General features: G+C 40.0%; 2 protein-coding genes across 9 annotated transcripts in view; one reads left to right on the forward strand and one right to left on the reverse strand.

The window, feature by feature from the left end:
- The window catches only part of cdk18.S (cyclin-dependent kinase 18 S homeolog), a 93193-nt gene extending 86340 nt beyond the window's left edge, over window positions 1-6853 (forward strand). For both annotated transcript variants that reach the window (XM_018249366.2, XM_041583875.1), the window contains exon 16: window positions 4792-6853. In XM_018249366.2, coding sequence (XP_018104855.1) covers window positions 4792-4826 — 35 coding nt within the window. In that variant the 3' untranslated portion in view covers window positions 4827-6853. The remainder of the gene's footprint in view (window positions 1-4791) is intronic.
- elk4.S (ELK4, ETS transcription factor S homeolog) overlaps window positions 1-17454 on the reverse strand; it is a 301246-nt gene that overhangs the window by 203321 nt on the left and 80471 nt on the right. The gene's annotated exons all lie outside the window — the stretch shown is intronic.

Genomic DNA, 17454 nt, shown 5'->3' on the forward strand with positions numbered 1-17454 from the left:
GTGACATGATTTAATAAGTGACTGAATATGAGGAGTGAATGACAGGGCAGAATCTAGGATAACCCCAAGGCACCGGGCCTGGGGAGAGGGGGTGATAGTGGAATTGTTAACTATGATGGATACTTCGGGGATGCTACTGGTGTTTCTTGGAGGAAAGAGAACCATTTCAGTTTTAGAGAGGTTTAATTTAAGGTAGCGTTGCGACATCCAGGTAGAGATAGCGGACAGGCAGGAGGAGACGCGAGTTAGGAGTTCTGGGTTGAGATCAGGAGATGAGAGATAGATTTGAGTATCGTCAGCATAGAGGTGGTAGTGGAAACCATACGAATTTATTAATTTGCCAAGGGAGGAAGTATAGAGGGAGAATAGTAATGGTCCCAGGACAGAGCCTTGAGGAACTCCAACAGAAAGAGGTAGGGGAGAAGATGATACTCCATTGTAGGAGACACTGAAGGAACGATTGGTGATGTAAGAAGAGAACCAGGACAGGGCTGTGTCACGAAGGCCAAGCGACTGGAGGGACTGGAGGAGGAGAGGGTGATCTACAGTGTCAAATGCGGCTGAGAGGTCAAGCAGTATTAGTAGTGAGAAATGATTGTTGGCTTTAGCGGTTAAAAGGTCATTAGTTAGTCGAGTCAGGGCAGTTTCTGTGGAGTGTTGTGGCTTAAAACCAGATTGTAGGGGGTCCAGCAGGTTATTGTCAGAGAGGAATGAGGTAAGTCGGTTGTAGACTAGGCGCTCAAGTAGTTTAGAGATGAAAGGTAGCAGAGAGATAGGTCGGAGGTTGTCAAGATTGGAGGGATCAAGAGAGGGTTTTTTCAGAATGGGGGTGACAAGAGCATGTTTTAGTTGAGAAGGAAACAGTCCAGTTGAGAGCGAAAGATTAAATAGGTGAGTTAAGGCTTTGATTAGACAAGGATTGGTATTGCGGAGAAGTTTTGAGGGAATTGGATCAAGCGGGCAGGTGGTAAGGTGAGAAGAGGCCAGAAGCTTTGAGACTTCCTCATCAGTGACAGGGGTGAAGGAGCACAGGAGAGACTGGGCAGTGTGCAGGGAGGGTGGTGGAAGTCTAGGGGGGTTGAGTAGTGTAATGTCCCTTCTGATAGTGTCAATTTTGTTTTTGAAGTGCTCAGCAATATCTTGAGCAGAGACAGATGTGCATGGAGGGGGTGGAGAAGGGGAAAGGAGAGTGTTAAAGGTGGAGAAAAGTTGTGCTGGTTTTTTAGAAAGGGAGTTAATGAGTGAAGTAAAGTATGTTTGTTTGGCTTGGAAGAGGCTGGTGTTAAAGGAGCGCAGGGCGGATTTGTAGCTCCAAAAGTCTGATTCTGAACGGGATTTGCGCCAGCGACGCTCAAGTGCACGTGAGTGTCTTTGGAGCGCTTTTGTATGAGCAGTATGCCAAGGTTGAAGTGGTTTGGGTCGAGAACGTTTAGTTTTTATAGGAGCAAGCTCATTTAGGGCAGTGGTGAGAGTACTATAGTAGACAGAGGTAGCCTCATTAGGACATGAGATGGCTGAGATATTAGAGTGAAGAGAGTCAAAGGAAGAAGAGAGATGCGACACGTCTACAGCTTGCAAGTCACGGTAAGTACGTGTTTGGGGAATAGCAGGGGGTGAGGAGGGAGTTAGTGAGAGTTGAAATGTGAGCATATTGTGATCAGAGAGGGGAAATGGGGAGTTAGTAAAATTGGAGGTTGAACAGAGTCTGGTAAATATGAGATCCAGAGCATTACCATTGGAGTGAGAGGGGGAGTCTGAGCACAAAGATAAGCCTAGGGAGGAGGTTAGTGAAAGAAGTTTAGAGACAGAAGAGTTGTTAATGTTGTTAACGGGTATATTAAAGTCACCTAATATGATGGATGGGATGTTAGATGAAAGAAAGTAAGGAAGCCAGGCTGCAAAGTTGTCCAGAAATTGTGCAGTTGGTCCTGGTGGTCGATATATAACAGCAATGCAGAGTGAAACAGGAGAAAAGAGCCTAATGCAGTGAGCCTCAAATGAGGAGAATGATAAAGAGGGAACAGGTGGAAGAACTTTAAAAGTACAGCGGGGAGAGAGAAGCAAACCTACCCCACCTCCAGGTCTGTTACCAGGTCTAGGAGTATGAGTAAGGTGTAGACCCCCATAGGACAGGGCAGCAGGTGAGGCAGTGTCAGTAGGAGAGAGCCAGGTTTCAGTAAGCGCAAGTAGGTTAAAGGAATTTGCAATGAAATGGTCGTGTATAGCGGTAAGTTTGTTGCAAACAGATCTGGCATTCCAGAGAGCACATGAAAGATTAACTGGGTTTTTGGGTATAGGAGTAAGTGTTCTGTACTGATTGAATTTGCTCCGGAGAGAAGGAGCTCGTGGTCGTGATATAACTGGGATGGGGTAAGGGCCAGGGTTTGGGGAAATGTCCCCAGCTGCCAGCAATAGAAAGGAAAGATAGACTAAGTGAGAGTGGGATTTATAAGTCCTTGGTTTGTATGAAAAGGAGGAGTTTTGTGGAATAGCTAAACAGAGTACTTTATAAACTTCATGTGTGGAGAGGGAAGGAGAGGAGAGTAGAGAGGCTGAGATTTGTATAGAACTGGGATTTGATGGAGGAGGTAGTGAAAAGTGTTTTATGAAGCATGAGAGTGAAAGGAGGAGAAATGCAGGATAAAGCATGTTTGGAGTAAGAAGTAACAAACTAGCAGGTACAAGCAAATCTGTTTTCTTCTTATCCCAGATGGTTCGCTGTTGATTGCAGGGGAATCCGGTTCCTTTTGCCTTGTCAATGCCTTGTCCAACTGTCTTGTTTAACTGTCATTTCTAAGCACTTGTGAAACTATAGCACTTAGGAAAGGTTAGCACTCGTGCCATGCCCCAGACACGAGTGCCATCCCCAATACTGGGTCTGAATTTATATGTAGCTGATTGGGAAAACCAGAGCCTAATTAATCAATTAATCAATTAAATAGCTAGCAAAGGGCAGAGTTTTACAGACACCAGAACCAGGTTTGGGGCTATAAAAATATCTCTTGTTCACGGAGGAGGGGACACAGATGTGTGCTTTAGATATTTATCAAAGAACTAAAGTAGAATAGGCCTGACAGACAAAAGTTATTGGGGTTAACAAATACAAGTAGGGATATAGCAGAATTACCAGAATAAACAGTTGCAGTATATGGATATGGCAGTGTATGGATATAGCAGAATTACCAGAATAAACAGTTGCAGTATATGGATATGGCAGTGTATGGATATAGCAGAATTACCAGAATAAACAGTTGCAGTATATGGATATGGCAGTGTATGGATATAGCAGAATTACCAGAATAAACAGTTGCAGTATATGGATATGGCAGTGTATGGATATAGCAGAATTACCAGAATAAACAGTTGCAGTATATGGATATGGCAGTGTATGGATATAGCAGAATTACCAGAATAAACAGTTGCAGTATATGGATATGGCAGTGTATGGATATAGCAGAATTACCAGAATTACAAGGGGTTCATTTAGAACCCCTTGCCTTGTAAGAGACCAGTACCCACCAGTAAGAAAAAAAAGCATACATATTAAAGGGATTCTGTCATGATTTTATGATGTAGTTTGTATTTCTAGTTAACACTGCAAATAATTTACTCTACAAAATAAAATTGAATTCCTGAACCAGCAAGTGTTTTTTTAGTTGTAATATTGATGTGTAGGCAGCCATCTGAGGTCATTTTGCCTGGGCATGTGCTTTTAGAAAGAGCCAGCACTTTAGGATGGAACTGCTTTCTGGCAGGCTGTTGTTTCTCCTACTGAATGTAACTGAATGTGTGCAGTGGGACCTGGATTTTACTATTGAGTGCTGTTCTACTATCTTGTGTTAGAGAGCTGCTATTGGATTACATTTCCATTGTTCTGTTGTTAGGCTGTTGGGGGTGGGGGTGGGAGGGGGTGATAGCACTCTAACTTGCAGTACAGCAGTAAAGAGCACAAGCCACATGACTGGGGGCAGCTGGGAAACTGACAATATGTCTAGCCCCATGGCAGATTTCAAAATTAAATTTAAAAAAATCTGTTTGCTTTTTTTGAGAAATGGATTTCAGTGCAGAATTCTGCTGAAGCAGCACTATTTACTGATGCGTTTTGAAAAAAAAATAATTTCCCATGACAGTATCCCTTTAAGGAACAGTTAAACCAACAAGTGAAAGTATCTTAAAGTAATGGAAATATAATGTACTGTTGTGCTGCATTGGTAAAAATGAAGTGTTTGCTTCAAAAACTCTACTATAGTTTATATAAACAAACTGCTGAGGAACCATGGGGGCAGCCATTCAGAGCTGAAATGGAGAAAAGTCACAGGATGCACAGTAGATAACAGATAAGCTCTATAGTATACAATGGGATTCTTCAAAATGAATTTGTTTTCTACTGTGTATCCTATGTTTGACTGGCTGCCCCCATGGCTACACAGCAGCTTGTTTATATAAAGTATAGTTGTATTTCTGATGGAAACACATCAGTTTTACCAGTGCAGGGTAACAGGACAGTATATATTGTCATTCCTTTAAAACACTTTCATTTTTTTACTGTTCCTTTAAGTCAATACACATGCCCAACACAAGCCCTATTTATTGGTCATGTTGATGACAAGGTTATACAGTATTGCTAGTTTAAGACTTGTGTGCAGTTGTATTCCATACATGGGTTGTAAAGCAATGTGGATAGCTCATGCCATTTACCACAGATTGTATTATTTAATGGAATGGAATGTAAAAGGAATAGGCATGTTCACTTATGAGATAAGTTATAAACAAGTTTCCTTTTCTTTACAGCTCGAGGGAAGACCAGAAGACAGAGTATATTTTAGAGGTGGCATTGGATGAACTGGGAGCTCCCTGGAGAGCCCTTAGCAAGACAGTACTGCAGTGATACAGTATACACATATAAGTATTAGCTAGAACTTGCCCTGCTGCAGTGAGTCTTGTGCCAAATGTAATTAACTGTTTATAGGTGAACATGTTCAGGGACCAGAGAAGAGTTAAGAGTTGTGTTTCCTCTCTTCCAAACCCCACTAAAGCCTTATTTTAACTATGTAGATCAAAAAAGGACAGAGTGAAATTACTTAGTAAATTTTAAAACAATTCTAATTTTTTTCAGGGTAGAAATAGTGGTTGGTCTTTTATGAACACCAAAAACATTTTTGGGACATAATGTTGGATTGATTTGACAACACTGCATTCTGTGCTCTCACATTTCACAGATCAAACAAGTATTGAAAAGAACAGCAAAACCACAGTTCTGAGTCAAGAAGAGTAGATGGTATCTGCCACTCTGAAAGTATTTTCTTAATGAACCCTTTTATACTTATGACATAAATGCATTCCAAATTCCGTATGATGGGAACAATTAAGGCTGTTGCTAGTTTTGTCATTCCACATGAAGGCATACAGAAAGCTGAAAACTGGCATCTGTCTTTAAAGTGCAGATTCCAGGGGCCATCTTGTGCTATAACGCCACACATTCCATGTAAATCAATAGTAATAACCAGGCACTCTGGGCTATATATAGTTTATAAACATTTACATGTTTTCAATTTTTTTTTTTTTTTGCTAAAGGTTAAAAAACCCAAACCTTTTTTAAAGTGACATAAATGGAAAAAAAAATCATAAAAACAAACATAAAAAATGGGAAATGCACACCAACAGTCTTACCAAACTTTTTTCTGTTAGGCCCTCATAGTAAAGAGATTTTGTTTGTTTGGTGCTTTGGAAAGATTGGTACCCTGGGCAGGGGTGTAACTACAGAGAAAGCAGACCCTGCATCTGCAGGGGGGGCCAGGAAGTATAGTGGCCCCATGAGGCCCTAATTCATATACAATTTCAATAAATATTGTTTAACAGGTCAATCTCTAGACATTTTGGAGGCCTGAAAAATAGTTTGCTGTGGGGCCCAGTAATATCTAGTTACGCCACTGACCCTGGGGTTGGAGGGGGAGTTGATGCATTAAGATTGCATATTGCACTATGAGAGTTAACGGTCAGCCCTTGCAATATACATTGCGCTTGCATTTGAACATTCTGAGCATGCTAAATTTAGTAACAAATGATGTGTCTTTGAAACAAAATGGTATGCCATTAAGTCATTTAATTATAATGGCATTTAATATGTACCTACATTTAGGAGGTTATTTAATAAAGTCCGAAAGTTTTTGGTAGAAAAAAAAATAAAAAAAATTTTGATTTATTAAACCCTGATGGTGTTAAAAGTCCAAATAAAAAAGTCATTATGATGGTTTCCTATGCTGAAATCCAGCTGTTTAACAGTTCTTCTCTTTCTGCATCATTTGAAATCCTGGCAGGGAAGGAGGGACTAAACACTGATGTTGCAAATTGTAACAACCTCTCCACAGTTGACAGCATGTAGGAACTACATAACCCATAATGCATTGTACTGTGAAGTTCCATTCTCAGGGCCGGAACTAGGGGTAGGCAGAAGAGGTGCGTGCCTAGAGTGCAAAGGTAGAGGGGCGCCAGGCACGCACCTCTACTGATGACTTCCCCTAGTTCGGACCGTTGTGTCTACGGCAGCTTTCTTCCGAAAGAGAGCGTGTGCATGCGCATTAGCGTTTCCTTGGCGCAGTAGCAGTTCCTCGGCGATTACACTCTTCTGTGCATGCGCACTCATGCTACCTCGGAGCTTGCTCTTCTGCGCATGCGCAAGCAGTAGAGGGGCGGCATTGTCGGCTGGGTTGCCTAGGGCGCCCAGCCGACTTTGCCCAGCACTGTCCATTCCTTATTGAGATCACGTGTGCAGGGAATTGTGGGGTTTGGAGGATGCAGGCTGAGGACAGATGGCTGCTGATACAAAGTAACAGTAGTCAGCCAACTCAGCAAAGTAGTCAGACAGATCAGCAGGAGAGCAGGGGGGCTAGGCTTAGGGAACTGTTCCAAACCATTAAAAAGTCTGCATATTTTATAATTGATGTATATTGCAATGTTGCTTGAAATTATGTTTACTTTCAAAAAGCTTAAGTTATGTTTGTGTGGAGTTCCTGTTTAATATCTTGACACAATTTTAAGTTCTGCTCTAAGTGTATATTGAAAGGCAAATGCTTGGCCCTTTATTATTATTATTGTTATTATTATTATTATTATGATTATCTATATTATTATGCCACATTGGGTGTTTTGATCACTGTTATTTTTACATGAAGGAATGCTTTCAGTTCACTACTTATTGACTGGAAAAGGAAGCCTACAGCCTGTAGTTGTCATCTTAATATGCTTATTGGTGTGAGACGTGGCAACAACAACAGTCCATGTACTATAACCCTTACTGTCCTGAAGTGTGTAGGGGCTGGATAAAGATTTTGTGTCTTGCAGATCAGCATAGATAAAGAGGTTTTTCATCTGACCTTATTATTCTCAATAAAATTTATAATAGGGCTGTTCAGGAATTGTATACTGTACAGTTCTAGAACATAGCAGGGCCTGGATTAACATAGCAATGCATTTATAATGACCACATTCTGGTAGGACAGAAATCATATACACTACTGGGCCAGAAACTTTAGTAGACATAGAAATAAAATTGCTTGCATACAAGTTGTTTATATGCAGTAACTGCTCAATCTACTATACATTTGACAAAGGCATTTCACAAATAACTTAACGTCACTAATAACTCAATGACAAGTTATAAAATAGTAAACAGAATGTTGGTGCTTCTTCACCTACTGATATACAGGACATCACATTCAAATACTGTTGCTGTGTAGCTGCTCTTGTCAAATAAGAAATATTTTCATGTTTGTTAAATAATGAATAGTGAACTTGGTTATTGTGTATACATTATAAACTACTTGTATGTTGGCTCTAGTTTCCCTTTAAGATGCAGTGAATTTCACTGCATGTATGAGTGAACTAAAAGAAAAACACTTCCACAATGTTATAACCTATGCCACTTTCTGTGCCTGACCGATGGAACTGCTGCCTGGATATATTTTTATCTCGGCTATGCAGCAGTGGTTTACTGGATTCTTAAGTGTGAGTGTGAATGTACTAAAATATATATATATATACAATATATTGTATGTGTGATAACCAGATTTTCCTCTAACTAGGAAATAAAGACTATATAGAGAAAAATATATAATATATATATTTAAATTATATATTGAAAGGACTATTAATTTAAAAATATGCTATAGGAATCTATGTTCTATGTTTATAAAATAAAAAACACTTCAGATTACATGATATTTTATTAAAGTGTCTGAACATCTTGATGCATGATGAAAACTCTCTGTATAATAAAATTATTTGTAGCACTATATTTAGACCTCAGGCCTAGATTCATTAAGCGGAGGTAGTTTAGGACTGGTGCAGAAATCCATGACAAATAGACCCAATTGAATATAAAGAGGTGGCTACCACTGCTTCCAAGGGAAAAAAGAGCTTACTTAAATGCTTTTTCCTGGGAGAAATTTGAAATCAAGATGTGTTAGCATGGATCTGAAGAAGCAGAGGTATCATAATATATGTGATGACTTGGTAAGACTGCCTAGAATGCATGTCAAAATGGACTGTGTTTTTGAAATCTACACTTTGGAAGCATTCTGACTCACAGTGATTTGAGGCAATTTATTTGCTGGTCTTTAATAGTGGTGACAATTGAAGAAAATTATATAAAGTATGCATTTAAGTAAGTATGCATTTAAGTTTAGCCCCAAAGAAAGAGATCCTATATTTCTTTACCTAAAAATACCAGCTGCTTTGTAAATCAAGGTCTGAGTATCGCTTCTCTCTAAAAAAAAACAAAAAAAACAGAAATTGTTTTCCAGAAACTACCCACTCTGAATGTTTTATACACATAATTAGATTTTTGTATGTAACACTCTGTGAAGGACTGTATGATGTTGCAGATAAATTATTTGTGAACTGTGAATGTTATAAATTAAAAAATAAAATAAAATGTGCTGACAGTGTTTGCATGGGCAACAAATTATCCATGTTTTCATATTTTTTGACTTGGGGAGGATGAAGGTTGTCCCAATTAATAATTTTGTCATGTCATCTGTTTTGGGTGTAAAGATAGGATATAGAAAGGTCTGGGTCCATGTAATGGTGTATTGGTGGCCGAAACAACAAAAGTGGCCATGGGTAACGGGTAGGGTAATGTTACAAAAACACTCAGTTTCCTGTCAATTCTGCTACTAGTAATCTCAATATGCAGTGACAGTTGAGAAACCTCATCTTGAGAGAGTACCAAACTGAAACTCAATAATGGGGTTTTACCAGAAAGTGGGCAGGGCTGTGCGCAGACATACCCGGGGCAAATCAGAGATGTGGCCTAAATTGTCCTAACAATTCTTATTTTAAAATATTGGGTGGTATGTCTGCATAGCTTAGTGTACCAACAAGACAAACAGGTTTATTTGGATCATGCCTTGAAACCTGTCCCCATTATTCCACCGCAGGTAGAATGTTAAATCTCACAAAAGTAACCATATGCCAGGGAGGGAGTGATCCAGGGAAGGCTGCTAAGTACTTATAACACAGCAATAGTTAAATAAATAAATAAATGCTCACTACTGTGTTGTTACTTAATTAAAACATATAATTAAAATTTATTGGAAGTAAAACCAGCCTATTGGGTTTATTTAATGTTTACATGATTTTCTAGTAGACTTAAGGCATGAAGATTTAAATTATGGAAAGATTCATTATCTGGAAAACCCTAGGTCCTGAGCATTCTGGATAACAGGACCTGTACAGCCCACCATCCTTAAAGTAAATTTAGCAGACAGGTAAAAAAATAAAAGCTGTTATATAGGTACTATATATATTGTCTTGCAAAATAGTTTTAGCAGACAAAAATACAGAGAAATGATAGCCCCAACTAAATCAGATCATGTGATTACAGTTTAGCTTTAGAACACAGAGAGAAAAAAAGAAAATAATTATTAACTGTCCTGGCAGAACTGCTATTGCAGTCAATCTGAGTAATGAAAATTCCCCATTATTGAAGAATTAGTCCAAACTAGCAGCCATTTTATTGCAACAGATGCTAAATCTGAGCTTTTTGCAGCATGCCCAATAAATGAAGAACGGTGGGCAAAGACCTCCCATTAATGTAGCCCTGTCGGCATTTGGAGCAGGCTATGTAAGACATGTACAGTATCTGACCCCCATCCCACCCTATTACTGGTGCATCATTCATTATAATCATTGCTCAATGAATGACCACTATGGAACATCATTTTGTGCCCCTCAGTACTCTTAAAACTTGCTTTCAGGACTTTGTCAGTTATGTAAGTATGCTATAGCAGTGGCACGAAAATATAATTTAATGGCCTGCTGACACAGTACTGGTTACCAATGTGATGGTCACTTTACTGCTGTTTACTCTGCTTTCAGTAGTCCCTCCTTCCATCGAAAGTAAAACTTTGGCCTGTTCCAGAGCCAAAGAGCACTGTAGGCTGTCACCCAATGAACTTGGATTTTGTGCCTTGCTCTGGACTTTTGCCTGCCATTGCCTGCCTGCCTGCTAAAACTGCTAACACTTAATTGTGTCAACAAATGCTGCAATAAACAGGCCCAGATTTGTGGAAAGGCAACCAAGGTCCGGGCCTAGGGCGGCAAGATTTTAGGGGGCGGCATGTTGCCCAACCACACCCACATTGGTTAAGAAACACTGGGGATGTGCAGGAGATACAATAGCAAACCCCATTGCTCAGGTCTCGATGAACGTTTGCAGAATAAAAGGGAGAGGACAGGGGCAACGAACAGCAGCGGGCCTAGGGGCACCAACTATGTAAATCCGGCCATGGCAATAAAGTGTTTTTCTGTTCTTAAGTTGCATATTTCCTGTGTCCCAGTTCAGCTTACTCCTAGACATTTTAGGACTTGTGACAGTAACCAGACCCAAAGCCACAGGTTCCCACAGCTTTTTGTAACAAATCTCATTGATTTGCTTCTTGAACTGAGTCTGTCACAGTCACACATTTTTTACACTTTGTGTCCTGCCCCACAGGGTCCAATGCAGTTAAGGCAATCTGTCCCAGTATTGGTGTATTGAGTGTTGGTCTGGCCCACTTTCCCCCTTGATAGTGAGAAGTGTTGTTGTTGCTGATTACTAATCACTGTGTTAAAAAGTAAAGGGGAGAAAGCAGTGAATTCATTCAGCTATTTGATTTTAAGTGATTGCAAGCATTTGTCAAGGAATATGCTTTGTTGCTTGTGCTGAAGTGGCTACTATAATAAAGGGATATTCTAGAGCAGTGATCCCCAACCAGTAGCTCGTGAGCAACATGTTGCTCCCCAACCCCTTGGATGTTACTCTCAGTGGCTCAAAGCAGGTGCTTATTTTTGAATTCCAGGCTTGGAGGCAAGTTTTGGCTGCATAAAACCCAGGTGTCCAACCAAACAGAGGCTCCTGTAGGCTACCAGTCCACATAGGCGCTACTAATAGTCAATCACAACCCTTATTTGGCACTACCCAGGAACATTTTTCATGCTTGTGTTGCTCCCCAACTAATTTTACATCTGAATGTTGCTCACGGGTGGAAAAAGGTTGGGGACCCCTGTTCTAGAGATTTAGTTCCTCTTTAATTACATAGTAAATGATACCGTTCTACCTTGCTGTCAAGCAACAAATTATTACTCCTTTCCGTTTCTGTATTTATAAAGGTATATCTGATCTTGCTATTCATAAGATGTGTAAAGACGGGTACTATTATACACTGCTGTGTACTTGTGAGTAGCCTATTGCATAAAGTCAATAGGACAAATATAGATGTCAAAGACATTCTGTATTTAGAGACCCTGAGGTTAAGGTATGTTTTACTCTGTTACCCCTGTATTTGGACACCTAAGTGGCCCTCTGATTCACCCAGGCAGCTATGTCCCTTTTCCTTGGTCCATTGCAGTTCAAGGTGGCAGTGTTTTAAAGTTTAAAAGAGAGTGAACACATGTGCTCGTAGCTCTTCCTGGATCCACCTTGCGGGGAGGTGGGTATAGGAGTGGATCTGGACACTATCAGGCCCCAAGGTAGGGACAGTATTATTAAGTGTCAGAAGTTTGCATAATAGTTGCTCTAGGAGCAAAAGTTAGAGGCAGTGTATTTAGAGAGAAGTTTTCTGGCTGTGTAGTTGGGGTTAGCATCCATGTCGTCATTAAGCCACCAGACAGGGAAACGAGTGGGTGAGCTCAGGGGCAGGGAGAGAACCAAGGAGGAAGATACCCTGTGGGATGCCTAGTGTTGGGGACATTTACCAAGAAAGGCTGTAGAGAGACTTAGCTAAATTACTGCTACTAAGTATACCAAGTGTGAAGGATTTCTACTATTTGCACTAAATGTATTTGAAGATGTTATTGCCTGAAAGAGACATATCCACTGCCATTTGTTCAATAAACAAGTTATTATTATTTGAAGCAACCCTCTGGACTGCTGTTACTTTAATTCTGGCTAGTCTGTGCATCAAGAGGCACACAGGATTCACCTGAGGGTAAGGTGTATAAAGGGGCCACTACACACTGCTGGGAGTTGCAGAGAGTTGCCCTTAACTTCAGGGTACCCGGAATACACTGGCAGCAAGTCAGACTATTTCCACACATCTCAGGCCCAAACACAGGTGTGCTACATGTATAAAAAAAAATACAGTAAAAAGAAATTGTGCTTAATGCTATTTTGGAACATGTGTTTTTGTTTTTAAAGATAACACTTTTAAAAGTAAAAGTTATACTCAGCTACACATTCTCCATAATTCATTATACAGCTAGCTAGGAATTCCAGGCAGACAACTAGTAATCAATTTGAAAGAATGAATAATACTAGTAGCAAAAAAGCAAGGAAAAAGATAACAGAAAGTGGTTTGATCTGATAGTAGTATAATAATAATATAACCAGTTTAGCCAACTTTACTTTTGATTAGATTTATGTTTATTATTTATCAACTCATGTTTAATTTTTTCTTTTATTCATGCAATCTTGTTTCATAAAACGTTCCTGTCTGACAAGTGAAAGCTAAACTGGTTATACTTAAGTCTGTTACAGGTTATATAAATAGATGCTGCTGAGAACAAGATGTAAATTTTATCAGGTAAATACATGCCTTATAATTCCTGGCTAAAACACAGCCATTGTGCTCTTCCAAAAGTGTCTGCCTTGATTTTAAACATATTTGCTGCTATTAAAGAAAAATCAACATTTCTGATGTATAAACTTTTTTTCTGTATCTCTACCTTGAAACTGTCAGGCAAACTTCTGAAAAAGCTGCACTTTTCACAGGGAAGCCTGTCCCTTACTATTTGTGCCACTACCACTGCAATTCTCCATAGATAATCACACCACACTGAAATCTATTTTAGCTCTTAAGGACTCCGCTCCCATTCAATTCCTTCTCTAAATTCTTCATTTCTCTTCTGGTAAGGGGAAGCTGCCTAAAGCAGCCATAATTATTGCATTGGGGCCACCGAGGGGGGCCAGCAGGACACCAGTTAGGCAGCCAAAACATAAGCTTGTGACGTAAGCACATAGCTTGTGAACAAATAGAAGGGTCCCATTCACTTCAGCTGGCCAACATTGAAATAACCGTTCATTTGGCAACCACGCCAAGACAAGGGGCTGATCTGAACATTTGGCCCTTGGGATCGTATATCCCGATCATAGGAATGCAGATAGCGAGGACCACATCAAAAAGCCAATGTGATTCTCACCACAACAGGATTTTTAAATTGTCCCAATCAATATCTGGTTTATTTTCAGTCAGATATCAGCAGCAAAGGCCTGTCAGAGGGCCCCAGACATGGACCAAAAAGCTCAAAATGGCAGCTTTTATCTGTCACTTTTACAGAACAGATTGACCTACAATTATCAAACACAATCTGTGAACAAGGCACTTATTTGTTACTAAAGTTATTAGTACCTGTATAGTAAACATATTATAAAGATGAATGAATGTATTAACCTTTTCTTTAAATGGGTCATTCATTTGAGGAACCTATGGTGTTAACGTTTGTATTGTTGGCAATGAAACACTTTTCATTGCCAACAATACAAACGTTAACACCATAGGTTCCTCAAATGAATGACCCATTTAAAGAAAAGGTTAAAGGGATACTGTCATGGGAAAAACATTTTTTTCAAAATGAATCAGTTAATAGTGCTGCTCCAGCAGAATTTTGCACTGGAATCCATTTCTCAAAAGAGATTTTTTTTATATTAAATTTTGAAATCTGACATGGGGCTAGACATATTGTCAATTTCCCAGCTGCCTGTGCTCTGATAAACTTCAATCACTCTTTACTGCTGTACTGCAAGTTGGAGTGATATCACCCCCTCCCTTCCCCCCCCCCAACAGCCAAACAAAAGAAAAATGGGAAGATAACCAGATAACAGCTCCCTAACACAAGATAACAGCTGCCTGGTAGATATAAGAACAACACTCAATAGTAAAAACCCATATCCCACTGAGACACATTCAGTTACATTGAGAAGGAAAAACAGCAGCCTGCCAGAAAGCATTTCTCTCCTAAAGTGCAGGCACAAGTCACATGACATGGGGCAGCTGAGAAATTGACAAAATGTCTAGCCCCATGTCAGATTTCATAATTGAATATAACGAAATCTGTTTCCTCTTTTGAGAAATGGATTTCAGTGCAGAATTCTGCTGGAGTAGCACTATTAACTGATGTGTTTTTTAAAAAAAAAAACATGTTTTCCGATGACAGTATCTCTTTAATACATTGTGAGAAGCCAATATTAGGCACCCCCGAGTGTATTAAATTAACGATTTTCCTGGACCACTGCTATTTTTTTGCAAACACCATAAAATTGAAACAAGTTAGCACTTTAATAAGTCTGGGTTGCCTAACATATTGGTATTGCCCTTTCCTTGACCTATAAATAAATGGTTAAATGGTTCCATACCAGAAGAAACATGGATCCATTGAATAGTATCATAGTATTAGTGCTCCTCTAAATAATGAATTGGCCTGGTGCCGTGCCATCTTGACTGCTTTTTCCAGGGATCCTTTGCGTGACCCTACAAAACATTTCCATGTATGCTATGCAACAGTCCAGTGCATTGGCAGTATAGTAAAATGTGTTTATTATTTCTTTATTATACTGTGCTAATACTGGGAATCCATGGGAAAATGTGGTAGCTCAGAGGGGAAGTACTTGGGGGTGAATATTTTAGAAATGAGCACTGGCCCTGAGTAAACTTTTAGCAACTGTATTCACTGGTATGTAATGAACATGATTTCACTTTTCTTGTTTTATGATGGAGCCCTTATTCTGTTTATGTAGGGCAGGAACAGGGCCAGTTTCCCCCCTGAGGGTGCCCGGAGGCCAGTGTCCTCTGGTGCCCACTCCCTCCTACAGGATCATGCTCATCCTTTCTGTATAGAACCACTCAGCACCTAGTGTTTAGTGCTTCAAAATCAAGCTAACTACAAGTGTGTTCAGCCTTGCCACCCCTTTATTCAACGCAAATCCGGTCTGGGCAATAATAAAATAATAATGTAAAACTAGAGAGGTACATTTCCTGAAGAAAATGTGAGTGGTGCTTGCCGTGGCAAAACTCAGGCCCCCCATATATGTTGGGTGTCTTGCCCAGTCGCCCCTGGTGCCTAGAGAGTACACAAAGTCGGTAGAATCCGGATTAAACCGGTGAAATTTAAAGCCAACCAAATTTTACCATTGAAATCAATCCAAACAAACTGGCTATTTTTGGCTCCGCCCACTTTTAAAAATTTGCAACCCAGTCACCAAATGGACCAAGTTTGAGCACTCTTACATTAACAGTGTAAGAATGACAGGAATTTAAATATTCCCATTGAATAGCGTTAGGTAAAATTTGATTGGCTGTCTTAAGCTCCGCCCATTTTTCTGAATTTTAACCCCAGTTACATAGTCATGGTCAGTGCCAAGTTTGGGGCCTCCGGTTTTAAAACTGTGAGAACGGCAGTAATCAAAAATTTTACATTGAAGTCAATAGGTGAAAACGGATTGGCTGTTTATGGCTCCACCCACTTTTCCTAAATTTTGACCGCAGTCACCCAGTGAGTAATTGAGCCAAGTTTGGTACACCTAGCATTTAAACCGTGATAATAGCAGCAGTTTATCATTTTTCATTAAGGTCAAAGGCTGAAATCTGATTGGCTGTTGTTGCCCCGCCCCTTTTTTTCCTAATTGTGAACCACAGTCACTCAGTGACTAACATACCAAAGTTTGGGAATGCTGTCATTTAATGTGTAAAAATGGCAGCATTTCTATTTTTTTCTATTGAAAATCAATGAATGAAATTTGATTGGTTGTTGGTGGCTCCGCCCACTTTTTCTAAACTTGAAGTGGAAACCCCCAGCGACCACATTTGTGATATTCAAGGTCCCTGACATCAATACTGAGAGAATGGCAGCCTTCTTAATTTTTCCCATTAAAACCAATCAAAGAAATCTGATTGGTTGGTTTTGGCTCCACCCACTTTTCTTAATTTTAATCCCAGTCCCCCAGTGACCAACTGTGCCAACTTTGAGGAGGCTGCCATTAACCGTCTAAGAGCGGCAGCAGTTTAAAATTTTCCTATTTAATTGAATGGCTGAAATTTGATTGGCTGTTGTAGACTCCGCCTACTTTTTGTAAATTTTGGCCGCAGTCACCCAGTGACCCACGGTGCCAAGTTTGGGAGCTCTGGCTTTATTACTGTGAGAATTACAGCTGTTTACATTTTCTCATTGAAGTCAATAGGGAAAATCTGATTGGTTGTTTGCGGCTCCGCTCACTTTTTTGGGTCCCCAAAATAGGACAGAAAAGTCACAACACCCCATTCCCGAATAAGCTGAACGGTTTGACACCTCATTCATGGGTCTGCGACAAACTAATTATTCGATAAATTCCCCATTATAAGTCAATGGGGCAAATTTGGGGACCTCTCCTGCCCCGGGGGTAAAACTTATACCCTCGTGTGGGGTATCATCTGACACAGGTCGCAAACCTCTTCAAATGTGGTAAATTTAACGTTTCTACAAGATTCCCTCTCTGCGCTAGAATCCGTCAAAAGTTGGCCTCAATGTTAATCTATGGGACTTTTCGGGGTGGTTAATTGCCCCCGCAAGGGGCAATTAACCACCCACCCCTTAGAAAAGTCATACCACCCCATTCCCGATTAAGCCGCACGATTTGACACCTCATTCATGGGTCTAGGACAAACGGTGCGGGACTAGTTACGCGCCAAACTTTCATACGGAAGAAGAATAAAAATAAGTTTGCAAGATAACAGTAGTGATGCTTTGCTTCGCAAGCACCACTAAAAAAATAAGTTTGCAAGATAACAGTAGTGATGCTTTGCTTCGCAAGCACCACTAAAAATAAAAATAAGTTTGCAAGATAACAGTAGTGATGCTTTGCTTCGCAAGCACCACTAAAAAAAATAAGTTTGCAAGATAACAGTAGTGATGCTTTGCTTCGCAAGCACCACTAATAATGTGAAA

Source organism: Xenopus laevis, chromosome 2S, assembly GCF_017654675.1.
Source record: "Xenopus laevis strain J_2021 chromosome 2S, Xenopus_laevis_v10.1, whole genome shotgun sequence".
NCBI classification, from domain to species: Eukaryota; Metazoa; Chordata; class Amphibia; order Anura; family Pipidae; genus Xenopus; species Xenopus laevis.